This window comes from Gobio gobio (genome assembly GCF_949357685.1).
Source record: "Gobio gobio genome assembly, chromosome: 13".
In the NCBI taxonomy this organism is placed as follows: domain Eukaryota; kingdom Metazoa; phylum Chordata; class Actinopteri; order Cypriniformes; family Gobionidae; genus Gobio; species Gobio gobio.
Window position 1 is genome coordinate 27,892,108 of NC_137106.1, and position 27,456 is coordinate 27,919,563.

Below are 27,456 nucleotides of genomic sequence, written 5' to 3' on the forward strand. Positions count from 1 at the left end.
CCATCTATCATCTTTAACACAGCTAATTGTCGCTTTTTATGTTTTGGATTTATAGTTTTTTTTCGACAGTCTATTCCAGGATGCATCCCATCTGTAAGATGACAGACTCCACAGCATTTTCTGATAAGCATTAAATGTCCATATTTGGGGAATATATGAAAGAACATTACATTTTCCAGATGCAGTGAGCGTTGAGGAGTTTTAAGGTCATGGAAGAGGAGTTGGAGATGTCTGTGTTCTAGAGAACAATAACCCCTCTGACTTTGACTGTCAGTTCATGCTGAGGTCCAGGTTGAGAATAAGGACACCAAACATACTCATTCATCCCTCCCTCTCTTGAGATCTCCATCCATTTTCATTCCCTTCCCCATCTGCCTTTTTAAAAACACTTGTTTACCATCCCTCTGTCCTCATTTCTCTTATCTAACCCCATACCCGCCATCTCATTAGTCTCATCTTCTTTTCCATTCTCTCTTCATTCTTGTGGTTCCTTCCTCGGATCAGACATCACGTTCATTTCCCCACAGACTCCAGTCATCGTGCCTGCTTTCCCTCAGCTGCAGTTTTCCATCAAACCAGAGGGCCAAGAGGCCAAATGCTCATCTCAAACCAAAATCACCTCTTTCTATCTGCACAAAATGCCACAGCTGTGGAAGAGAGATGGGCTGTGGAACAAAAAATGACCCCATGCATGGGTCAGATGGCATTTCATCACTTCACAACACTGTCCTATATTATGTTTAGAGTCTATCTTAAAGGCACTTTTTGTGCTCAAATCAGCTTTATTGACCTATTGAGTGTAATTCTAAACAATTTTGAAAAGGAACCACAAAACTGGGTCTTGGGTTAATATTGCTATTTTGGTCCTATATTAAATGAAATGCTTGATTAATACTATCAGAGCACGCAAACCCTGCTGTTTTAAATATTATGCATGCATGCATTTCCATAATGCATCCATCCAGCAACATGAATGAAGTCATGAACGGATGTTCATTATTGTCATGGAAGTCCAACAAAATGATTATCTTAATCAGTATGTTCACCCCGTGTTCCAGTGTGTGTGTGTGTGTGTGTGTGTGTGTGTGTGTGTGTGTGTGTGTGTGTGTGTGTGTGTGTGTGTGTGTGTGTGTGTGTGTGTGTGTGTGTGTGTGATAAAGTTTGAGTTTTAATGCTGTTGAAAGAAGTCTTATGTTCATTAAGGCTGCATTTATTTTATTTTTAAAAAGTAAAAGATGTAATATTGTGAAACAAATTATTTTTGTGTTTTATTTATTTCTGTGATGCAAAGCTAAATTTTCAGCCTCATTACTCCAGTCTTTAGTGTCACATGATCCTCCAAAAATAATTCTAATATTCGGATTTGGTGCTCAAGAAACATTTCCCATTATTATCAATGTTGAAAACAGTTGTGTTGTTTATTCTTATTCATCAATTCTTGAGTGAAGATGAATAAAAAAGTACCAAAGGCCTCATCCTCAGAGTACCACGGAGGAAACGTACAACCAAATGGTGCTTCCCCAGAGGCAAAAAACATGGAAAGCCGTAATGGCAGCCACGTACACCTTAAGTGCAGAGAAGCGATCTTGGAGGAACTCCAGCACTGAAGCCACCGGGCAGTTAACTGGGTCCAACTCACACTCTCTACACCAAGTGAAAAACACATTCCACATTAGGCAGTACAACTTCCTTATGGAAGAGGCCCTGGAGCTAAATATGGTCTCAACTACACCTGCCGATAGGCCAGCCTCTAAGTACCGGGTCCCACAGGGGCCAGACCCAGAGCTTCCACACCTCTGGCCGGGGGTGAAATATTGTGCCCCCTGCCTGAGACAGCAGGTCCCTCCTCAGAGGGATCTGCCATGTAAGGCCTACTAGCAGTGCCATGATGTCTGAAAACCATACTCGGGCTGGCCAATAGGGGGTTACTAGAAGTAGACTGATCCCTTCTCAACGGACCCTCTCCAAGACTCAGTGGGGCTTGATGCATAAGAGAAAACCACAGTGGACAGTGGGTTGTCTCTAGAGACACGAATAGATCCACTCCCACTGGGCCAAACCTCTCGCATATGGCCTTCACCACCTCTGGGTTAAGTCTCAATGCCTCAACAGGACGTCTGCTCCCTGATTCTGGTCCCCAGGGACGTATGTCGCTCTGAAAGACGACAGTTTCCCCTGGGATCACAGGAGGATCTTATGCGCCAGTCCGCGACCTCAGACCCCCCTGATGATTCAAATACGAGACTACTGACATATTATCTGCCCGTATTAGGACATGGTGGCTGCGGAGGTCTGGGAAAAAGCTCCTCAGAGCTTTGTAGACTGCTAGCATTTCCAAGCAATTTATGTGCCAGGAGGAATGCTGGGTCTGCCACAGACCTCCACAAAGCGGCTGTCCATGACTGCCCCCCAACAAGTGAGGGAAGCGTCTGTTGAAACGGTTTTCCGGCAACATGACGCTCCCAACACTGGGCCTTGGGACAGAAACCAAGATTTCTTCCATATGGAAAGGGAACGAAGGCATCTGTGCGTTACCCTGATCATACGGAACGGATTTGGGGTCTCATGTGCAGCAGGCCAAAAGGTATTATATTGGATGCCGCTGTCATCATTCTTCATTCTTGAGACTCGATACAGGCTGGAGAGAGTTGTGCTTGCATCGTAGTCCCCATACAACTCCCAGGAACGTGGTCCTCTGAGAAGGCGTCAACACGCTCTTTTTCGAGTTGAGTCTCAACCCCAAGCACTGAATGTGGCCAAGGACTACATCTCGATGCCGAAATGCCATTTCTCGTGACTGAGCCAATATGAGCCAGTCGTTAATGTAGTCCATGCACTTGGTGAACATGCGAGGGGAAAGAACTGGACCAAACGGAAGATCCCGATATTGGAACAATTCGCCCCCGGATGTTTGTGAGGCGGATGGAGCAGTGTGCGTTCGCTGGAAATCGATATGGCCCGAGCGTCCTGGACGGGGGATCGCAACATCGATTTCCAGAGAGCTTCTCAGAGGAGGCGACCTCGATTGCTCCACCCCATGCATGTTATGTCCCCATCTTAGATGATTATTCAGACAAGTGAAACACAGTTTGGATGATAGGCTGATTTAAAATATCTAACCATCAAAGTCAGATAATATTTCATTTTAATTCCTCAGAATTAAATGCAGGCATAATCACCAGACGATACGGTTTTAATATTTATGTATACAGTCTCGCAATCTACACGCTGCCTCGGCAAATGCGAGATTCGATCAATATATTTGGCTTTCATCCCTCGAGATGAAAATCAACAGGCGCGAGGCTGAAACACCTGAAAGCGAGCTGACTGTGCATGCCTTACACCCAAATAGTATCACATGCACACCGATCGCGTGTCAATCTTATTGCAGACCCGTAATCTATGCGCTGCCTCTGCAAACGTGAGATCGAGCCTTGCATTATGAAGTGGCGAGCTCTCATTTACTACTTCAACTGCCTCGATGCTGAGCACGTCTAAATCCTCGGAATCAGACAGCTCAAGCATCTTGTTCTCCACCCCGGGGGAGAAAGCCAAAGTGCGGGCTTCCACACGGAGAGGGAGAACATTGAAGTTGATGTTGATGTGTGTCCGTTCCCGAAATGTTACGCGGGCAGGGATGCACACACCTCCTGAATTGTTCACTCGCCATATCACAGACTTTGTTACTTGACAGACACAGGGCCGGCGTTTGCTATAGGCGAGCTAGGCGGTTGCCTAGGGCGACAAATGTGTTGGGGGCGCAGCCAGGCGCCCTCTAGTGGCGCCCTTAAACTTACTTCCCATTAAGCATAGAATTAAAACAAGCGAAATAAAACATACTGTTTATTAAACATGATCATCCTTGGGCGCCCCCTCAGCCGCAAGTTTAATTACTTAACCTGATTATTAGATTGAATTGAAAGTGAATATTGTCTAGCACAGGCGTTATGTCAGGCAAGTGCTCAGCACTGGCGCGTTCTTCAAAAATGACGCGGTCTAAACCCTCGAGTACACAGGGACGGAAAAAGAGAAAGGCAGACGATCAAAAGAAAGCCCAGTATAGAGGTAAGTCTTCTCATCTCAGCCATAAAGGTGTCAAACGAAATAAATTTACTTCGTATTATCGATATTATCAACTAATATTGGACGGCATTGGACGTTTTATTGCTGTCACTAAGCTATCACTAGCTAGCTAGTTATCTACATATTTCTACGCATTTCACTGACAATAAGGAAATCCAGACGAGCCAAATTTTAATGCTGCGTCAATTTTCAAGGTGAATAGAAATGCCAGAAACAACTGTTCATCTTTTATTATTTAAGATAGGGATAGAGCTACAAGAACTTATATATTTTAATTTTGTAGTGGTAAGTACAGTGTATCCATAATAGCACTTTTGTTTGTAGAGGGTATAGTTAATCCAGTTTATGGGTCATCATTTGCTTAAGTGTCTTTACAGGTGCTTAAGAGAGTTTTTGCACAGTTTTTGGAGTTAATATTTGGTAAATATCCTTGAACATTCTTTCTAGAATTTGTGTATGAACAATTTATTGCAGTTGATCCTTCAAGTCTTAATTTTCTTGATTAAGTGTTGGAGTGACTATAAAAGCATTTTTGTTTGTTCATCCATAGTTTGAGTCATAATTTGTTAAATATCCTCCAACGTTCTTTGTAGCATTTTTGTATGTGCAATTTATTAGAGTGTATAATTTAAGTCATAATTAGCTTTTTAAGTCTTGGAGTAACAATAGGAGCATTTTTGTTTAAATAGTTTTTATAAATACTTAACCCATTTGTGCCCAATTTTTTCTGAATGGTATGTTCTGCATTTATTTTCCCCAGGTTTTTGTATTTTTTCTTGAAAATTCGTATTTGAATCTGTGGCAACTATAGTTGCCGGTGGGCAAATATGTCGTATGCACCCCTTCAATGTCAAATATGAATAAGAGGAGAACATTTAGCATCTAACTCAAAATAACTGCTTTCAACAGATCAATCTTTATTCATAATCAAATTTATTATGTTTAACAAAAACTATAGATCTGTTGTAAGATGTGTTTTGTTTGGATGATTCTAGAGACCTTCATGATCATGTTGATATATATATGTCAACAAAAAATACTTATTAGTAACATGAAAATTACCTTTCTTTGGGAGGGTTTGCCTTCGCTGTGCTCCCTGGAAGTAGGGGTAGGAAGTTGGCAGTCTCATGTGACAGGAAGGAAGTTAATATTTTTTTTTTTCTTGAAATCCTTTATTTGGTTGTCTGCTTGTGTGTCATTAAAGCTACACTGTGTGATATTTTCCCCCATCTAGCGGTTAAAAGGTATATGACCATCCAGTGAATTTTAGTTTCTGTTCTTCTCAATTCCGATTTCGTTTCAACTCCTACGGTGGCCGAATTAGTCCAAGATTAATATGGCTTCCAGTTCGACCTTGTCCACATTCGACACGGTGCCTGTGGGATATTCTGTGCGCAGTGGGATGGTTGGAACTCAACTGGCCTAATTATTCGGCTAGAAAGAACTGCAGCTAATCCAGAGTGAACTTTGATGATAGTAATGTTTATTCAGTCATCCAATTGCAAGGCATAAACAGGTTTGCGTGGATATGTACATAAATGTGGTTTCTGTGAGAGAACAAATAAGGATGGTAAATATACATACACAGTTAAGAACTGTATAAGTATACTTATAAGTTACATTTGTATAATGTAACCGTAAACCAGAGCTTATTGTACCATATATAGGCGCTAAAGGCAGCTGCATTAAAAGGAGCGGAGCTGCCGCTGCTAACAAGCGGTGTCCGGTTACAAAAGTGTGTGCGGCGCTTTAACGGTAGCACTGCAGTGCGCTCTGTATAACAATTGTTAAAATGCCGATCAGACCTGATACATATTTCCGTCAACATACATTACAAGCAAATATTTTCTAAAAACGAATAAACATTGTTGATAACAAAATAACTGAATGATTATTCAAATAGGTGAGCATTACGCTATTGTATGTTGACACAAAAATACTTCTGAGGTGACATCAACTGAATTACGCGATGACACACTCTGAAACACATCTAACGTTACAATGACAATAACTATTATTACTTACGGAGTTATTAACGCACAGAAATACCACACAAGGAAAAACAGACTTTTGAGGAATAAACAAGCCAGGAAAACTCTGTATAACTCTGGAGCTGCTGAGATGAACTCTCTGCACATGCACCAGACAAGTCTGAACAAGTTGACGCGCACATGCGCGAGGCAGAGAATTTTGTACAGTGCCATCGAGTGAAACGCAAAAGGCGAAGCTTGAATTTACGGGTATGTCCCTCTTTGGCTAATGTACTTTCAAGATGGAGGGGCAACATGGCGACCACCGTTAGATCCCATTACCTTATGTATTTTCAATGGCATATTATAAACTTACGAGAATACTTTATTACTTGAAAGAAGTAAATATACATTAATGAGCACATATATTTTTCAAAGAACTAAGTGTTTTTAGCTAAGAATAGACTAAAAAAGTTACACAGTGTAGCTTTAAGATGTAAAACATGGATAATATCTAGAAAAATACTTACAGAAGGAAAATGACAACTATACACTGGCAACTATAGTTGCCGGTGGGCTTAACAATTAGGGGGGGGGGGGGGCACAAAACTCAATCTCGCCTAGGGCAACCAAAGAGCTAGAGCCGGCCCTGGACAGACAACACCAAATAAGACAAACAGTAACACAGAGCGCCTGCTGAAGAGCGAAAGCTACAGTCGTAACCCGAGATGTTTTCAGTTGCCTCAAAATAGCAACAATGCACCTGAACACATCTCGTTTTCAGACCAGCACTCCTATGGGCAAACATGCGAGTGCATGTGCTATTTAAACTATTTAATTTTCTGGACGTGAAAATGGTCAGGCTGAAACTACCAAAAACACTTGCGTTGCGCCTGGAGTTGCGTTACGCCTGGAGTTGCATTGCGCCGGATGTATGAAAGGGCCCATATTCTCTGAAAACAAGTTGTAATGTCTTGCGCAATTTTAAAAATGGATGAATGTTATTCAAAAACCAGGCAAAATACTGATTTAATTAAATATGTTTTGCCATGAAGCTGAATTACAACACCACTGCTGTTTCCAAACACTACAAAACTCCAGCGGGGGTATCCATCTTAAATTCAAATCCATTGAGTGCTGCATGGTTCTGATTTGGACAAATTTATGTTTTTCGATCAACTAGTGAAAGGTTGTTTGTTTTTCCATCATCACAAATTACTGTTGGGGAAAATAGCTTGCTATTTCCTTTTAATCTAAACATGAAACAAACTGTGTGAGATACTCCAGATCTGTTCATTCAAAGCTTCTTTGATCTTCATTTTCTCACACACATACACAAAAATAAATATCATGGCTTCTGTTTAGATTGTCTTTTATTTTGTCCTCTACTGTTTGTTGAAACAAACTTCTTTGACTTCTACTTTTGTTTTTCTTTAACTTCATCTTTTGAGAATTAAAAATACATTTCACTACAGTCACATAACTAATTTAGATTACAGCTTCAGTGTTTGTTTATAATGTGTAATATTAAACATACAAAAACACTCTTGTAATATTTGTGTTACAATATTTCCCAGACTTCTGTGGTGGATTTCTTCTTTCTCATATAAAAATAGCTCAGCTTTATTGGTAAAATCATCTTAGTTGCAAAACAGGATCATGATCATGATGAAGCGTCATATTTACACCCTGCATCGTCAGTCTGACTTTGAGGTCAGATTTAGTTTCTCTTTAGCATATTTTTTTCCAAATAACAGTGGTGCAACATGTTCCGAGTCAGATAATGACTAAACTCAGAATATGTGTAATGGAAACCATATGACTCAACAGCTTCTGTATCAATATTTCATTTGGCAATGTGAAGAATTAGGTTAAACTGCTGATGTGTGAGTTTGGTCTCTTTAATAACCAAAACTCTTTGTGAATAATTAAGTGTAAAAAGTGAAATGTAATATTGCATTTTTAATATTCATCTAAATATAGATCAATGTAATGTCTACATTTTAAACTGAGGAAAAATAACTTTTATAAAAGTGTGTGTGTGTCTGTTGGGGGGTCTCAATGGAATTTCAAGAGCTTGTGTCACCCAGGGCAAATCAATCAAATCTGCACAAACAGGTGCTTCTTTGCACCTGCTTTTCCTCTTGGTTATTAATAAAACATATATTTTTAGTCTGGTAACACATTCACACACATACTAGCCCCGGGGTTTTTTGAACATTGTGCATCAATATCACTCCTGTTGAACAAATCATGACAGGCAACGGCTGTGTCTCAAGAGACACCATAATTCATTCCATAATTCCTTGCAAACAAGTCAGAGACAAAATAGAAGCTAAACCCGAGAAAAACTGCAACAGCACAACACTGATATACATTGAAGAAAGTGCATATCTCAAGTTAATCAATGACAGACAGGCCTGTGACATGTTCAAAAGTGTAACCGAAAATATCATGAACCTTACACCTTACACAAAAATTTGGGGACAGTAAAAAATTTAATTAATCTTTGTTTGGATTTAAAAATAGGCAAATGTTTAAGAGTCAATGATTGTTTCATTAATGCAGTGATTAATATGTTTGGAAAAGAATGGTTGGGAGGGAGCATGAAGAATCATTTTCACACATGAATTGGTACCTCTGAGTCCAGACCTTAAGTTCATTGAAAGCCTGTATAACATAAAATTATATGAATTTGTACATTTTAATGTGTTTGAAATACAAAAGCCTTCCAAAGTGCAGTAATACATGGTTGAATGACTTAAATGACTGAGTGATAATTCAAATAATGATGTTTGTCAGGAGCTTATTAGATATGCAGGGTTGCAATGTTAAGAACACTCTTCTTAAAGGGGTCATGAACTGAGAAAATTAATTTTCCTTGAGCTTTTGACATATAGTAAGAGGTCATCAATGATGACTCATCATACTATATGATTATCTTGCAAGTTTCAGAACTGAAAACTTTGATGTTAGTCCAAAAAGAGTAGCCCATAACGACTCATTGTGGAATGTGCCTATTTATAGATACACTGTAAAAAATATCTGTTAAATTTACGTTAAAAAACTGACAGCTTTGGTTGCCAGAAATTTACCGTAAAAAATACAGAAGTAACATTTTAGGTTTTACAGATTTAAGTTAAATTTACAGTACCAACCTATGGAAATACTAATATCTGTTATGTACCTTTGGTATATACTGACAACCACCAAACATAGTGGTGTTGAGAATCACATGATGAATCAAAGCTCATTGCAAGCACCTTTTATAGGAGAACAATACTAATACATACTGATAACCACCAAACACAGTGGTGTTGAGAATCACATGATGACCCAAAGCTCATCGCAAGGGTTAGGCTGCTTCACTGATTCTTAATGTCTGTGTGTGTCTAAGTAATTATGTAGATGAAAACCTGTTGTACACTAATTGTATTTTTTTAAATCTTGCATATCCTTGGAATAGCCTACCACAATCGTTCTGGATCTCATGCTGTAGAATCAAATGGCTTCTATTCAATTATAACACAATACCTCTATAACGAGAGCATTAGACTCTGAATGAGATCAGCGATTTAGGCCACTACATGATGATTATATCATCAGCAATAAACAACCAACATCACCTGATCACATTTTCTCTTGGCTTTTCTTGCCATAACAAATGTGCTTAATAAACACACAGTTAAAGCAGATAGAAAAAAATTAAGCTAAAAAGAAAAGGGTCAAGAGCCCAACTAAAGCAAACACTGAAATGAACACACTCAAATGAAACTATTATTTTCATTAAAACATAAATGACAGTAATAAAGTCAGTCTGGTTAGTGTGTGAAGCTGGTAATGCTGTTTGTGGAGTTGTTTAATCCTCCTCTGCTGAGATCTTGAGAGATTTAATATATTCTTTTATCTTCAGTTGATTTCATCTAAGGCTGTGGCTGAAGTCAGTTGTAGTTCTTGTGCAAGGTTAGATCTATTACAGGTATTCACTGTATAGTACGGAAACTTTCTGTTCACCAATTAACTGATTTTCACCGTAGCATTTTTACAGTCTTTTACCGTTAAAATCACGATAATTCTTTACAGTGATCGTGAAAGAACACCTCATCGAAAATTTGGCTCCGCCCACTGGTGTGTTAGTGAGATGACGAGGAGAGAAGAGCAATACAGGATGAACTACAAATGATAATAATGTGAATGTCTCAGTTGAGCATTATTTATTTGTATTTCAATGTGGATTCTTTGGTAAATCAGTCGCAATTTCGGCGCAGGCTTTGCAAACGGACTTTTACGATATGGACTCGACAGTAATGCGACAGCGTGTTATTTCTGAGTTAATTCTAACGCTTGATCTGTTCAGATGTTCTTTGTCTATGTGTCAGTAAACCAAGTGACTAAACGGTCAACTTCACATTGTTTCTCTTAGTAGGATGAAAATAATCTGTTATTTATAATATATAAATTATATATAGAAAGCGATCAAAGAGTGATCTCTGCAATCGCTGGAGCTGTCAATCAAACAGCGAGAGTTTATCAGTGACCGAGTTCTGGACTTGCGCCAAAATTCCCGTAATAATCTACAAATCTCTAATTTACATTGTGTTTGCACTGTTAGTTATAATGAAAGCATTTGTTAGTGTGCCGAAATCCAGTTGCAATGACAAGATCGCTGCATTCATGCACTCAACATTACTGTGATTGGCTACAATGCTCATCGCTGCAACCTTTATTGCTGCAATCTAAATATAATGCTAGATCTAAATATAATGCTATAACACGTTTCACCTTGAGAGCTGTAATAGTAAAAACATGCTAAAAGTTTTTGAGTTCCACATGTACTACTTAGCTATTTCATATGCAGTGGGCATTTACACTGACGTCTCACAGCAGACACGCCCCTTCAAACAAAGCATTCAAATCAAAGGGCTAAAATCAGGGTAGGAAAATGCCTTTTATTTCTAAATTATCAATGACAATTTTCATGACAAAATCATACTAATATTATAAGTGCACCACAAGAAACATTATAAAACAATAAAACAATGCAGTTCATGACTCCTTTAAAAGTGAAATTATTTCTGTAAAGCCAGTGATCAAGTTCTGTGTGGGTCTCAGTTTTCAGTGAAAGTCACATGACTAGTGGCTGGTCTGTGTGTGCAATTCCACAAACCTGGAAGACCTTCTGAACATATATACACCGGTAAGCAGTAGGCTTTTATAGGAAAGAGCATATCAAGTTATAAACATAAAGTATAATCAATGAATTATGAATAATTTACTGCCATCATGAGAATAACATGTAATCAATAGAAAAGTAACTCTGATTATGAGTATTTTAAAATGTAATGTAATATAATCTAATTACAAGTACTTAATTTTAATTTAAAATCTGATTACGTAATCCAGATAACATGTAATCAGTTACTACCCAGCACTGCTGATATTTTTTTTTGGGGGGGGGGGATTATTTCAAGAGCTTGTGTAACAGGGCAAATCTGCTTTACACCTGCTTTTTCCCATCATAAAACATTCCATAACATAAGAGTTCCCAGCTTGACAGCCCCAGGTCACCCTTCACTTTCATTGTAAAGAATATATTATTGCATTAACACCCTCTGATCTACAGAAAAAAAGAAAACCACATACTTTTGGAACAACATGGGCATGAGGAATTATATTTTTGGGTGAACTATCCCATTAAATGAATCCTTTTAGAGTTAAATATACAGAAATCACTCGCTAATTGCTCCTGCTGTCAGCCTTAACTTCCGGCCTCAAAATCAACTCAAAATTTGGATGACTTAGTGACAGGAATTCTCTCCGTGTTTCTCTTAAGCACCTTGTTCAGCATGTTAAAAATGACGTCTTTGTTGTTTGTAATGTTGTAGGTGGTGAGGTTGGCCAGCTTCTGGAAATCTTCAGGCTGGTAGGTAAGGTTGTGAGTGGCGAATTGACAGAACGTACTAAAGTCAATTTTAATATCTCCTTCTTTCATCTCCTCTTTACCCTCTCTCTTCACTCCTACCACACAAACACACACACAATTGCTTTTAGTTGATATGAATACACTTCGTAATCTACTGAGTATCTTCATGCTAAAGCAGAATCTCGATCTAAGATTTTTAAAAGAACTATCGTTTGCCATCTTTTATGCACCCTCCTACTGTTCTAAACGTGTATGACTTTCTTTCCTTCGAGGAACACTGAAGATATTTGAAAATACCTCAGTGTTTTTATTCATTCAGTGAAAGTCAATGGGGTCCAAAGTTGTTTTGGATTCCATTAACTATCATTGCATGGGGAAAAACAACTTCAAAATAGCTACTTTTGGTGAGTAAATGATGAGAGAATTTTCATTTTTGGGTCAACTATCCCTCTAATAATTCAAACTTGTGTTAATAGTAAACATTATGGTAATAGTAAAAGTTAAAGATGGCCATACTCACCAGGAGCTTTGAACTGTTTGAATGAGACATTGATCATGGGAAAGTGAAGCACTATGGGAACCTCTGGATTCTCTTTATCTTCAAACACATAAACTTCCCTAATTGGCTCAGACTCCAACTTTTTGAAATCGATCTTCGGAAATGGAATCTTCCGATCGGCACAGTACTCCTGAATTTGCTTAATGGCCTATTGGACACACACATAAACATCAAAATCACATTTTCCTCATGAACCTTCTCCCTGTAATCGGTTGAATATTTCAGGACTTCTCACCTTGAAGTGGTCTGGGTCCCAAGCGTAGTTCAGGGACAGAATGATGTCCGCATGTCTGTTACTCCGTAACACAGGAGGGAATCCTGACTTGAGGACAAAAGCAGAGTCCACCAAGCCAAGCGTGGCATCTGCTGGTGTCAGAGAGTTCGGGAAGGCGTCTGGGTGTGTGTCTGCAGAAAGTCTACTTTATAATTAGGCCATTCCCAGTTTGATTAAACTTATTCAAAAGGGTAATGATACAAAGTAGGCTAAACTTAACAACATAAATGATGTTCTGACCCTTTCGTGCTGTGAAGTCACAGCCTTCATAGTAGTTCCGGTGCAGGCTGAAGCCTCTCAGGAAGTTGAACGCTTGGCTAATAACGGGACGGCTGGTCAAAAAGTTGCTCAGCTTTTTTGCCAAGTCAGTCATTGGGGTGACCTGAAGCGTGTCTGACGTTGTTGGTTTGTTGTCTGTGTCTACAGATAAGAGAGAATTGCATTTATTCATTGTTTGCATGTAGATAAAACAAATGTTAACATAAAACTGAACATTTTGCATCAACATTATAAATCACAGCTGTTTATGTATACTCAGTCTGTGTAGTTTTCTGGGGGGGGTTATGACATATTGCCAGACTGCACTTTATTGTAGTTATTTGTATATTTAAGGGTATAACTTGTCACTGGGGCAGGGTAAAGCTTTGTCACTAATTTGCCCCTTATTTAGGGGTAACATTATTTAATAAATTGATTTCCACTCTAATTAAAAATAATATAAACATAAACAATTTAAAAGAATTTAAAAGTACAACCCTAGCTACAAAAGCTATAACAAAACATTTATATTGACATTATTACAATGTGCAGTTTTCCTGCAGTTAGTTTTAGAATGATTATTTTTACGAGGGTTGTGCATCGTCATGGGTCCTCAACGTGGATTAATCTAACGTTTTGAGGTGTAAAATGTGTAGGCTGTCACCGCACCGGTGTGGATACTATACTTCGGAATCACAGATTCTTCGTCTCGGAAGCATGACCAAAATAATACGTTTCACCGGAAAATGTCATCTGAACAAGTAAGTAACATGTCTGCCACTTTTGTTCTGACCGACTGAGAAAAAAGGCATTTCATTAAATCACGCTACCAACAGCCCATATCACATCAAACCGTGCAAATTATTATTATTGTTATACTTTGTATTCCAATAAAAGTTACGGACTGCAGCTTTAAGTGTGTACAGAAATTAAGTAATAAAAGTATACTCTCTTTAAGTACTGTAATGGTCATATTCTTTTTTGTTTTGTTTTCCTTGTTCCTGTTGAGGTCTTGCTCCTTGTTTGTTTCCATTGAGTTAAGCATCTGGTTCTTGTTTTGTTCATTACCATCCCTGTGTATTCAAGCCCTTGTTGCGTCCCAAATCGCCTACTTATACTACGTCCTAAAAGTATGTACTCTTTTTGTGAAGAAAAAATACATACTTTTGAGTGTGTAGCAGAAAAGTATGCAAGCTTTGGGACATACTACTTCGTCATCTTTAACGGACTCTGTTGCTTAGTTATGTGAGTCCCGTCACCGTCTAAACTGCCCTGTCAATCATCGTCACAGTTAAAATCCTACACATTCAATTTAATTTCCTACCGTATCGGAGAGAAATATAGTAGCACGTTGGTCTGCCATTTGTGGGTCTTTAATGCAGAGACTCCTCTTATGTATTTGCAAAGTTAATGGCCAAACGTATCATTACAAAAGTTCACAATGCTGCTGCAGGTGAAATATAATGTGGCTAACATTGAATAAATATCTTTTCGTCAGGTTAAATACTGATAATTGCTCTCTCAAGCCCCTTTATCTAATCCTCTCTACTTAGCCATCAGACTCGCGTAACCGTCATGTTTGTAGTTTTTTTTAACACTTTTTATCCGCGTTTGTAGTTCTCGCAATGGGTTGTGGGCAATATCAGCCGTTAGAGTGTGCGTTGATCTGCACTTCGAATTCTGACCGGAAATAGTAGACCATCCGGGAATCTTTGGAATACTCATTTCAACATACTACGATTTTGGACATACTAATTCTTTTTTTACTATTTACTATTATAATACTATTTAGTACAGATAGTATGCGAATTGGGACACAGCACCTGAGTTCTGACTGCTCTTTGTTCGGTGTAATTAACACTTTTGTGGAAGTGTTGTATGTTTTCTGTGTTTCTTTGTGTTCATTAAAGACTTCCTGGATCTATTTGCCTGTGTCACACGTCTTTCCTTGTGGATTATACCACACATGCTACAACTCATGACAAGTACACTTAAGTGGCCTTTTATTTAGTGATATTATCTGCAAGTAGTTTTTTTAATATACTCTTAAGATCTGAAGTACACTAAAAGTGCATATATTTAATACAATTAAGCGCACTTCTTTTTCACTGGGGTACTCATTAATAAAGCTAAAAGTCAACCAAACTTTTGAAAAGATACGCTGGGAATATTTGATCCGGTATTCTCATGGATATTGCCTTCTTCTTACCTGTGTGGTTCACTTCATCCCCAATCTTGCTGGCCCAAGATGGGACCACTCCAGTCACAACACTCCAAAGTTGAGTCAGACTCAGAGAGAAAACACTGCTCCATATCCCTGCAAACACAGCACATCACACAATAACATTTTGAATACAAATAATTTACTATCTTTAACTTAAAATAGTTTACCATTCATTAACTTTTGGAGTATTTACATAATATTTACCCAAAAGAGAGTATATCCCAATTTCAGGGAGTTTCTTGACCATGTGGCCGAGGTAATATTCACTCCCAAAGTTTTGTGCAGGTATAAAGGCACCATACTTGGTAAATCCAACCTCATATGGGGTGAACTCACACCATTCTAAGAAGAGAGCAAAGAGAAGCTTGGACAACATATTTACAGTAAGCACTTTAGTTGCTACACTGTAAAAAGTGATCAGTTGGCTTAATTTAAAAAAAAAAAGGGAGGAAACCCATTGCCTTAAAATTCAATTATTAAATAAACTTAATGTGTAATTGAAAAAATGGAATGAAAATTGTGGAATGACATACTTTTGGACTCGATAGTTCCTTACAACTTACCAAAGATCCAGTGATCCATGGATATTGACATTTATGAAACTAATTCGATAGCCTAGCCTACATGACGCTTCACCCAATGGTTCTGTGTCTTACCTACTTAATTAAAATAAGTTTATTACTTCATTTTAAGTTAAGTCAACTGACCACTTTTTACAGTGTATCAATACAAAGAATTGTTCTGTAAAGGATGAAACATAATTAACTTATTGACCATTATCTTGTAGGACTGAAAGTAGCACGTACCAGTCTCTATGACGCTTCCTGTCTTGCCATTCTTCATGTTGAGGGCTGTGTAGATGGGTAGAGGGTTCTGGCCCTTTGATAGTGCCATCTGCTGGTCAGATAGCGTACCCATTTTTTTCTGAGGAAGAGAAGAATTTATTAAGTAGTTTCTGACAGAGAAAATTATGTCATTTTTATTCTTAAAATGAATTTCACATCTGTGCAATCAAGGGTTTTATGTACCTTCCCTTGGACGAGATACTCTATAGCCAGACCCCACATGTCGATGAGAGATACGAGATGTCCTTCTTTTGTGCTCTCTTCCATCTTCTCTTTGTAGTGATGTAGCTGCTCAGGAGAAAATACGCTGAACACACTTTTAGAGACCTCCTTCTTTATAGACTCAATAACCCCGTCTAGGTCATTGTTTGACCAGTTAGGGTCACCATAAAGAGAAGCCATAGTCCTGTGAGACAACGAGAGAAAGTTTGAGTTTTGAAACAAAACCTGATGAGAACCAGAACCACTTATTTAGAGTTGAACAGGTCAAACCGGAGCCTGTAGTGCTCTTTATACACACCAAGTGGAGCCAGAAACCCCTGTGATGTAGCTGACCGCATCAAGAAGTTGGAGTTTTTGCAGGGCTCTTAGGGCTCCCAATGTGCCAATCATTGCTCTGCTCCCGCCCCCAGAACACACCACAGCCACCAATGGGACCTGAGGAGTCACATCAGTCTTATAAATATACTAATCAAACAAGCATTTTCTGCCTGAATAAGAAATACCATATAAACTAAACTATTAAAATGTAAATAAATAAATAACTTAAAAAACAGGTAATTTAGTTTATTAAATCGTATATAATTCATCAGAATTATAACAATTAATATATAAATTAAATAAAAAATGATGTCAGGTATATGCCAGGAAGTGTGAGTTGAATGTGTTTATAGGCTCCTCATATTTGCGTTTGTTTTCTTGCCTTGCTGGGCTCGGGTGCAGAGCTGAGATTCAGAGCTTTCTGTAGAGCTTGTGACACGACTTTTCGTCTCTTCACCAGAAAGTTATTTTCTTCCACTGGAATATCAAAATCCAGACGCACATCCAACTTTTCATCAGAGCTGCAGAACACACACACACACACACACACACACACATGATTATTCTGAGGGTTGAATGGAATCAGACCAAAACTAATCGAGGACATTTTGTTGGTTTACAGTGTCTTTTAACAATGATCAATTTCAGTTTTGGTTGATATTACATGCCAAAATAGTTTCTTTGAAAAGACATTTTAATTGTTTACCGGCCCTCTGCTGTGCTTAGATGCAGATCCACTTCGCCCTAAAAGAGTTTATTACTGCAGTTAGTTACTAGATTTTCTTTTTATTGTGGGAAAAAAAGACATTCAAATTTGATTTCACCAGAACTCACCTGTCCGACAGGCATGGAGAGTTTAATCTGCTGTTTGGCTGGTAATGGTTTAATAGAGACTGATGACAGAATGTCTACAGTCTTTGGATTTGTCCCATCCACTTCCGTCACAGCCTGGACAAACAACAAACAAACAAACAAGCATCATATACTGTCAGCTATTCTAGTCATGTGCATGCGCTGTTGTAAATCATTTTAGTAAGAAATCTGCGAAGATTCAGTTTAATCGATGACACACTTTTGGTGGGATGAGACTAAATTCAGTCTCCAAGTCTCTGTTGATGTAGTAGCACATAGTCTGTGTGCCGCTGGGGTTTTCCACAGAGCCCGAGATCACACGGTCTTCCTTGTATGCACCTCGCAGTTTTAACATCATGCTCTTCTCCACTGAGGTAAACACAGAGAAAAAGACGAGATCATTTTTTGCTCTGTTCTTATTGCAACACCTTTAAAAATGTTATAAGGTCCTATTTATACAAAATCAAAAACATTTTTTAAACATTTTATTTTAGAAGACTTTCTTTCTCATGCTTTCAGTGGTTGTTATGAAGCCTCATGTATATAAATAAATATTTGATTGAGGGTCTGATTTGCGGTATATATCCCATTACCATTAGTCTTTAGCCGTTTTTGCACCTTCACATCCAATGCACAGAATGGGCCTGCCTAAAAATTATGAAAAATTTGTGTTTTTAGAGTTTTACTTTTAAGTTCAACGTCAACCTGAACTTGTTCCTTATGATACTGCTGAAGAATTGTACACAATGTCTGTGTGAAATATACAGCCATAAAACATAAATGTCACATGATGCACATAAGTGTTTTACTGAATACAATATGTGCGTTTATTTTGCAACATCATGTAAACATTTTATCAAGTGTAAGTGGTTTTAGCTGTGATTGATTTTACTGAAATATAAAATTAGATTATATTGATCAAATATCATGACATTTCTAACCTGTTCTTTTTTTTATGTATCAAAACTCTTACCATCAGCACTCCATTAGAGAAGTATGGTACAGGCTTCTCAGAGCTTTAAAAAGAAAAGGAAGAGATAAATGACTGATTAATTCAGATTAATGTTATAGTAATTTAAATGCATTTTTTTAATAGGGAGGAACTAGACTATTACAAACTAATCTGTATGATACGTACGTATGACTGAGTGGTTATTTGTGGTGGTAATGACCCCACCATTGTTGTTTTAGCTGATTTTTGTATTTGTTTGTTTTTTACAGATTGTTACCATTTTCACTCACCTCTCTGTCAATTCAAACTCCACCCACAGTTCACTCTTTTTCTGGAAAGAACAAGGACATCGTAATCATTGATAGGACTCACTCAACAACATTCACAAATGTTTAAAGGAAACCACCAAATGCCACTTCCACTTTAAAGACTTTGTAAAATAAAATGTTAAGTTAGATAGTTAGTTTCATCTTCAAAAACATATCTACCTTTCCATCTGAAATGAAGCATTTTGTTTGCTTTTGTCCAATTGAGAGGTTATTGATGTCGAATAGGATGGTGGAGAAGTAGTCATCTTTCGTTAACACGTCAGCGTCAAAAATGTGGAATTCCAGAATGTTCTGAGGAGACAAGAACATAATGTCAAATATAAGGTCAAAATTCTGCCTAGATCATATTATAAGTATCACAACTTCAGACATCCCAACCTGAAAAAAGTCATTTCAGGGAGGTATCCTGAAGACCCCCCATGTTTCAAAAAACATGAAAGGAGGAAAGGTGTCCCGAAGATGACATTTCACCACAGAACATGACTTTACTTGTATAGTAGCCTATATAATATAATGTCATTAATATATAATTTCTATAGGCCTAGGTAATTATTTGTAAGAAATTATGTAGATCACTTTTACTATTTACATAAGCTGCTTATACTATTTATGCTTTTATTTATATTTCATTGCAACTTTAAACAGGTCTAAGGAGTTTGTTGTTTTCATGTAGCCTTGGCAACAAGCCGACCTGAAAAATATGCACATGAAATGAAACTTGTTTAACTCAACCATAACATGTCAGTTACAAACTGTACAGCGTGCAAGATTGTCATTATGTTTATACTTTCATTTTTGGGGGCACTCTCCCTCTGCCATTGCGCTCCAGTTTCTAGATACACTGAACTGATTAATTCGGTTAGGGAGAAGAGATAAAAGCCCGCCCACACTGACAATTGATTGGTTGACTTACCGAAACAAGCCAATCAGGATGCTCTCTGTCTTACATGCGCTTCATTAGGTGCACACTAGAACACACACACGCAAGGTCTCTCGGGCTGCGTCCCAATTCGCATACTATCCGTACTAAATAGTATTCGAAAAAAGAATTAGTATGTCCCAAATCTTAGTATGTTGAAAAAAGTATTCCAAAGATTCCCGGATGGTTTACTATTTCCGGTCAGAATCCGAAGTGCAGATCGATGCGCACTCTAACAGCTGATATTGCCCACAACCCATTGCGAGATGGACGAGGATTCGATTAGAACTACAAACGCGGATAAAAAGTGTTAAAAAACTACAAACATGACGGTTACGCGAGTCTGACGGTTAAGTGGAGAGGATTAGATAAAGTGGTTTGAGTGAGCAATTATCAGTATTTAACCTGACGAAAAGATATTTATTCAATATTATCCACATTATATTTCTCCTTCAGCAGCATTGAGAATTTTTGTAATGATACGTTTGGCCATTAACTTTGCAAACACATGAGAGGAGTCTCTGCATTAAAGACCCACGAAAGGCAGATCAACGAGCGACTACATTTCTCTCCAATACGGTAGGAAATTAAATTGAAAGTGGGGGATTTGAACTGTGACGATGATTGACAGGGCAGTTTAAACGGTGACGGGACGCACAGAGTCCGTTAAAGATGACGAAGTAGTATGTCCCAAAGCTTGCATACTCTTCTGCTACACACTCAAAAGTATGTACTTTTTCTTCACAAAAAGAGTACATACTTTTAGGACGTAGTATAAGTAGGCGATTTGGGACGCAGCCTCGCTCTCTCTCCCTCTCTGTCGTGCGCGCATGCTCTTGCTCGCTCGCTCTAGATTGCGGGAGAATTTAACTAATTTGCGGGCATTATGGAGCCGCTATAAATATGCGGGAGACTCCCGGCACTTCCGGGAGACTTCGGATGTCTGCAACTTAGCAAGTTCAGATCAAAATAAAACTCAGGGCAATGGAACATGGAACATAGCCATTGGTTGTCAATTTTATCTCGGAAAATATTTTGGTGGTTGAATTATTGTGAATAAAGTTTTAGATTATTCTAATTATTTGTAAAGGATGACTTTGCTTGCATAACAGCATTTCACTGTATGTGGCACCACCAGCATGTCAGTCATCATCTCTGACATTATTCAAGAATTATGAGGGTGGAGAATCTGAGGTTGGAAGGGCAAGGCCCAGTTGCAACAGTTTGAAAACAAACAGTTCTTCACCTTGACACCGCTGTACACTCTGAAACGGAACGTTTCATTCCAATTTGGAGCATCAGAATTTTTCACTGTCTTGGTGCGATGGCAGCAGGCACAGGCCGTGGGTAACTTTAAGACGACGTAGCAGTCACATTTAGACACTGGAGAGAGAGAGAGAGCAAAGTTAGTGCACGCTAGCACGCTTAGGTGGAGTATGTATTGTACTATGCAGCAAATCAAAGTCAGCAAAGTCACACAAACACATAACACACCCATATCACCTGTTAAAAAGCTTTTTTTTTCCACAATATTTTTATTGGCATTTTGTGCAGATACCACATCTTGTATATTTAAAACATAAACCACAGCTCTGCTTTTCTCCCCAATAACACAATACCCCCTAAGACACACACTCACACAAGCATTTTTATTCATATTTCACCACAAGTCACAATGTTTTTGAGGGCTGATGTACTCACAAATGTCATATGACTGACTGAATTTTCCCCGCAACACTGTAACACTCAGGTTCCAGTATGGCATGAACTCTTTCTGTGAGACAGAAGCAAAATGAAACTGGTTTAAACAGACATTTTGATTGGAATTTGTAGTAGCAAAATATATGCTTCATACAGAAAATATAAGACATATGTGAATTAATTTCACTCATTTGAACTGAACCCTTCAGGCTAAACTTCACAACAAATGAAAATATAAAAATATAGGATGACATATAAAAATTATGCATTCATTATCATTACTTTTTTTCTTATTTTTTTGTAAATTGTCATATTTAGAGTTGCATTTCGGTTTTATTATTGTTACAAATAGATTTACATCAAATTAACATAACAATAAGCATAGCAAAACAAGCATTTACTAGCTTGCAAAAAACGAAACTTCTGACACAAAGATAGCTTATATGTTCTACGCTTTTGTTTAAATGTATTTAAACCAAATTCACAAATTCTTATCCAAAATAATTTTGTATTAATGTACAAATAATTTACAAAAGTGCCAAAATGAATAGCCAAACCCAACTCTTTTCTCGAATGAGTTAACACATTAACTACAAAAAGAGAGAGATGCATAATTTTCCTTCTCGATAGTTTCTGGTTAACAAACCAAAACAATCTTTCCAGGAAGCACTCTAAACAATTTGCTAACCCTGGTTGGCAATCACTGTCATAACGGACCCTTGATCGAGCTCCTGCAGGTTTGTTCAGAAAGCTGCTATTTGTGGGTTGTAAGCTAAAATAGTAGGCTAATACTAAAAAACAAGTAGGTTAATTCATCACTTTCATATTTGAGCTTAAGTAGCCTACCTTCAGCATTGTCGTCATTTCAGCAAGCCAACAGTGAAGTCTCAAAGGCAGAAGATCAAATGAAGATATCGCCAGTCAAAGTGAGATATAACACAGAAAACCCGAGGAACTTGTTTGTCACCAGCCCTTCGCACCCTGATAAAATATTTGATGGTGTGATTATCCTTCACGTGCTATCGGAAATTTCCTAATTCCCACGTTAGAAGTTGTGATTGGAGGTTGTTGCATTCAAGTGCTTGTTGTCGGAATCTATTTTTTACGGTCAATGGTCGGAATAAACAGGAATCATGGAGAACACCAGGTTTATTCTTGCCTATTTATTGGGAAAACCAACATAAAATGTAGTGTCCCATGCACTGACAACCATAACATTCCAGATATCCGCTTATATCTGCCGATTTTTCAATTTCAGTCAAATGCAGGCTAAAGTAGCCTATCAAACATAGAGGTAGACCAGGTAGCTACAGGGGTAGGCTACATTTGAAACACCTTAAATAACTTGCGTGCCCAGTCTGATCTGTGATATTGCTTCGCACATCACTACTATGGGTTTACGTTTCTGCCACAGATTTGAGCGCGCAAAAGGGCATTTCGCACGCGCGTGAACTGGATTACTAATCTTACATAGCCTACTATTTAGTATGGTTAGTATGCACATTGGAATGCAGGCTTGTTCTCCCTCACTGCAATAAATCTAGTTATGTGGGTAACAATTACGTACATGCAAATATAACAGTAAGTGAAAATCTTGGGTGTGTAACCCACAAAGTCTGGGGTCACACCCAAGATATTCACTTAATGTTATATATAGTAGTATTGTAGTACTATGTAATATTAGTAATCCAGTCTATATTTTTAGCACAATAGTTTTTTTTTACAGAACTCTGTTGTGAATGTTTTTTGTTTAAATAATTTCAAGGATATGAATATTATTATTTTACTGTTATTATTGCATTTCTACGTTAATTTGATGGTTTTTATTTTTAAAAATTCTGATGCCAATTTTGTTCAGTGCTTACACACTTAACTAATTAAAATGGAAAAAGTATGTCCATCTTCATTTCTGAAAATATGTAACATTAGAAAGAAACCCTAGCTCAGTCACATTCAAATTCCAATAATTACATAACTTGAAGATCAGTAAAGAAGTTAGAACTACCACTTAACCCTCTGGGGCTCTTCGATCATTTCTGACCCGAATTTTTTAAAAGAAAAAATGTTAAAAAATCGTAGCTTCATCGGAATGGTCCGAAATTTGGTGACTTTATTGGTACTTGGCATATGAACACCCCAAAAAATTGGGGACAGGATTTGAAAAGTCTAAGTGGTCGTAAAAAAAATAGTCACACTCAGGACCTTCGGGTCAAAAATGACCCCCAAAGGAAATGAATGGGAAATTGGCAAAAATATGAAAATACAGAGTTTGTGTATACAATCTACAAATCAGCCAGGATGCAGAAAAAAAGGACTCAACAGTGAAGGGGTGAATCTCTAAAACATCAAGAGTGCAAAACAGACAAAAAAACTCACACACACACACTTAACACGTGTTAATTTGGGCATGTTTTCGTGAAATATCAGGACACAAATGTGTATAATGACATGGGTATGACATAGGTATTACAAAAAGAGGGTGAAATATGAGGATGTTCCCCATGTCCTCACTTTTCAAAATACTTATAAATCACACAGAATGAGTTTTTTTTTCACAGAAAGTGAACTGCACAGTCTCCTGTGAGGGTTAGGTTTAGGGACAGGGGCAGTGTAAGGGGATAGAAAATACGGTTTGTACGGTATAAAAACCATTACGCCTATGGAATGTCCTCACATTTCACAAAAACAAACGTGTGTGCGTGTGTTTTTGTGTGTATGTGTGTGTGTGTGTTTTTTTTTGTCTGTTTTGCACTCTTGGTTTTTTTAGAGATTCACCCCTTCACTGTTGAGTCCTTTTTTTCTGCATCCTGGCTGATTTGTAGATTGTATGCACAAAAAACGAATTTCCCATCCATTTACTATGGGGGTCATTTTTTACCCGAAGGTGTGACAATTTTTTTTTACGACCACTTAGACTTTTCAAATCCTGTCCCCAATTTGTTTGGGTGTTCATATGCCAAGTACCAATAAAGTCACCAAGTTTTAGGAAGCTACGATTTTACATTTTTTTATAAAACGCAAGTTCCACTATATAGTGGTAAAAATTTGCTATTGCGTGATAAAAATGCTCAATGTGTCCACCGGATGGCACCAATCTCATTTTGTCAGGGTTGGTGAAGGGAAAGGAGCGAGGACTCAAGGATGCAGAGGATAATGGGCTTTTTAATGATAATAAAACAAAACAAGACAAAACAAACTACCCCGAGGGGGAAAAACCAGACTTGACGGGAGCAGGAAAACAAGAGGTACATATGACGACGATTCCGCACTGGACTGCAAACACAAGGAGATTAAATAGGGAACAAACAAAAGAGGGTAACGAGGGAAAACAGGTGGGACAAATTAACCAATAATCAGGAAACAAGGTGGTCGGGGTTAGACAATGGACACGAGCACATGGCACAAAGAAACACTTGACAAGACATGTGCTCACACCAAACATGACATGAACATGCAACTAATGAGAACTCATCAGCTGCATGTTCACACAAAACATGACAACATGACGTAACACGTAGCCAGTGAAAAACACCAACCACGTGCTACACAACATAAGACAAAACATAACATGAAAGTACACGGCCGATGTAAACATGAACCGTGTGCTACACAGACAGAAGAGCACACGCTCACGTGACAAGACAGAGTGACAAAACAAACACGCGGAGCATGAATGTCCGAATCCCAACACAAAACTGAAACCCATACTAGACCGAAGTGCTGGGATCCGAACACCACGCCCGCACACAAAACACAAGGACAGAAGAGCACGCAGCTCGAGCATGCTCAAAGCTGCGCGCTCACACAAGACAAGACAAACAATACAGGAGTGTCAGGGCTCTGTCACAAAACCATGAATAAACTAGACAGAAGTGACAGAACCCTGACACTACCCCCCATCAAAAGGGACGCCAGGTGGCGAGGGACACCAAAAACAAGACAGGAACAAGATAACACGACAGATACACAGACGAAACACAAGACAGGAACAAGACAACAAAAGACAGATACACAGACCGAAACACAAGACAGGACAATCAAAACACAGAGACAAAGAGGGGAGGGAGGGGAGCCAAGTCAGAGCCAGCAGGACAGTCCAGAGAGTCTCCAGCGTGGACCAGGGAGGGACGGGAGGGTTGAGCCAGGGAGGCTCAGGCGGGCCTGGAACCCCAGCAGAAGACCAGGGCGGAGCTGGAGGGACAGACCAGGGTGGTGCCGGAGGGACAGTCCAGGCGGGCTCCAGTGCATCTGGAGTCCTGGCAGAGGGCCAGGGTGGTGCTGGAGGGATGGACCAGGCGGGCTCCAGCGGGTCAGGAGTCCTGGCTGAAGGCCAGGGTGGTGCTGGAGGGATGGACCAGGCAGGCTCCGGCAGGTCAGGAGTCCTGGCTGAAGGCCAGGGTGGTGCCAGACGGACGGGCCAGGCGGGCTCTGGCGGGTCTGGATGGCTGACTGGGACCCTCACAGGAATCAGGACAGGAGCCGGAGGCAGGACAGGACACAGGACGGGAGACAGAGTCATTACCAGACATTGATCAGGGGCCGGAGACCTCACCGGCCTCGGGTCAGGGGCTGTGGCTGGCAGGGCAAAGCGAATGGGTGGCACGGGCAGCGCAAGACGCCTGGGTGGCTCGGGCAGGGCAAGACGCCTGGGTGGCTCGGGCAGGGCAAGACGCCTGGGTGGCTCGGGCAGGGCAAGACGCCTGGGTGGCGCGGGCAGGGCAAGACGCCTGGGTGGCGTGGGCAGGGCAAGACGCCTGGGTGGCTCGGGCAGGGCAAGACGCCTGGGTGGCTCGGGCAGGGCAAGACGCCTGGGTGGCTCGGGCAGGGCAAGACGCCTGGGTGGCGCGGGCAGGGCAAGACGCCTGGGTGGCGCGGGCAGGGCAAGACGCCTGGGTGGCGCGGGCAGGGCAAGACATCTGGGGGGCGTCTCTGGGCCAGCAGCAGGCTCTGGGATGGCCTCCAGGCCATGTAGGGTGGAGGAAGCCTTCTTTCTCCTCCTCCGAGAACGAGGCGGTGGTCAGGTGCTTACCGACTCCGGTGGGAGCTGCAGCCTCTTCGGCCGCCTCTGGGGGTGCTGCAGCTTCTACGGCCGCCTCTGGGGGTGCTGCAGCTTCTACGGCCGCCTCTGGGGGTGCTGCAGCTTCTACGGCCGCCTCTGGGGGTGCTGCAGCTTCTACGGCCGCCTCTGGGGGTGCTGCAGCTTCTATGGCCGCCTCTGGGGGAGCTGCAGTGTGGATGGGCGCCTCTGGGGGTGCTGCAGCATCTTCGGCCGCCTCTGGGGGAGCTGCAGTGCTGATGGCCGCCTCTGGGGGTACTGCAACCTCTTCGACCGCCTCTGGGGGAGCTGCAGCAGTCACACCCGACCAGGGCAAACCTTCAGGGTGTGTTTCCCCGACTGGATAGGAGACCGATGAGGCGGGCCGGTTCTTCCTCCTCCTACTCCGTTTCCGGATCATCGGAGGGCTGGGGCTTCCACTGACTGCCGATGGAAGAGGGGAACAGTCAGTGGGATGGGACTCCGCTTGAGGTGGAGGTTCAGGCTCCCCAAGATGGAAAACATGGTAAACGAAGTCCCAAAAACAAAGACTCCCCAGCTTTTCCATCTCCCACAGGCTGAGAGGTTGATCAAGACAGATGTTAAATACCTCCTTAATCTCAGCCTCACTGTACGCCAGGTGGTCAAATTCTATGAGGAAGTCACACGCAAAGTCTCTCACGTCAGTCCCCTGCTGACGGATGTAATGGGCATTTACATGCTGGACCAACAGCTGGCGGTTGGAAGGTACAGTGGTGGGAGAAGGAAAAAGGAAGATGCCCATTGTCTGCGGAGTCCTCTTTTTGGTGGAATCGTACTGTCAGGGTTGGTGAAGGGAAAGGAGCGAGGACTCAAGGATGCAGACGATAATGGGCTTTTTAATGATATTAATAAAACAAAAAACAAGACAAAACAAACTACCCCGAGGGGGAATGACTTGACTTGACTTGACTTGACTTGACTTGACTTGACTTGACTTGACTTGACTTGAC

The 27,456-nt window shown here is 40.0% G+C and overlaps 1 protein-coding gene across 1 annotated transcript in view; it reads right to left on the minus strand.

Annotated features, from left to right (window-relative positions):
• Positions 1-10,978: 10,978 nt before the first annotated feature.
• Positions 10,979-27,456, minus strand: part of pla2g4f.1 (phospholipase A2, group IVF, tandem duplicate 1) — a 37,530-nt gene continuing 21,052 nt past the window's right edge. Inside the window, exons 22-43 of the mRNA XM_079832755.1 lie at positions 26,613-27,281; positions 25,523-25,878; positions 22,276-22,315; positions 21,430-21,502; positions 20,975-21,111; positions 18,969-19,100; positions 18,771-18,811; positions 18,502-18,544; positions 18,122-18,176; positions 17,749-17,897; positions 17,511-17,624; positions 17,383-17,420; positions 17,059-17,197; positions 16,657-16,793; positions 16,320-16,542; positions 16,098-16,215; positions 15,496-15,633; positions 15,277-15,384; positions 13,050-13,229; positions 12,771-12,940; positions 12,497-12,683; positions 10,979-12,071 (exon numbers count right to left, since the gene is read on the minus strand). Coding sequence (XP_079688881.1) covers positions 11,836-12,071; positions 12,497-12,683; positions 12,771-12,940; positions 13,050-13,229; positions 15,277-15,384; positions 15,496-15,633; positions 16,098-16,215; positions 16,320-16,542; positions 16,657-16,793; positions 17,059-17,197; positions 17,383-17,420; positions 17,511-17,624; positions 17,749-17,897; positions 18,122-18,176; positions 18,502-18,544; positions 18,771-18,811; positions 18,969-19,100; positions 20,975-21,111; positions 21,430-21,502; positions 22,276-22,315; positions 25,523-25,878; positions 26,613-27,281 — 3,483 coding nt within the window. The 3' untranslated portion in view covers positions 10,979-11,835. The remainder of the gene's footprint in view (positions 12,072-12,496; positions 12,684-12,770; positions 12,941-13,049; positions 13,230-15,276; positions 15,385-15,495; positions 15,634-16,097; positions 16,216-16,319; positions 16,543-16,656; positions 16,794-17,058; positions 17,198-17,382; positions 17,421-17,510; positions 17,625-17,748; positions 17,898-18,121; positions 18,177-18,501; positions 18,545-18,770; positions 18,812-18,968; positions 19,101-20,974; positions 21,112-21,429; positions 21,503-22,275; positions 22,316-25,522; positions 25,879-26,612; positions 27,282-27,456) is intronic.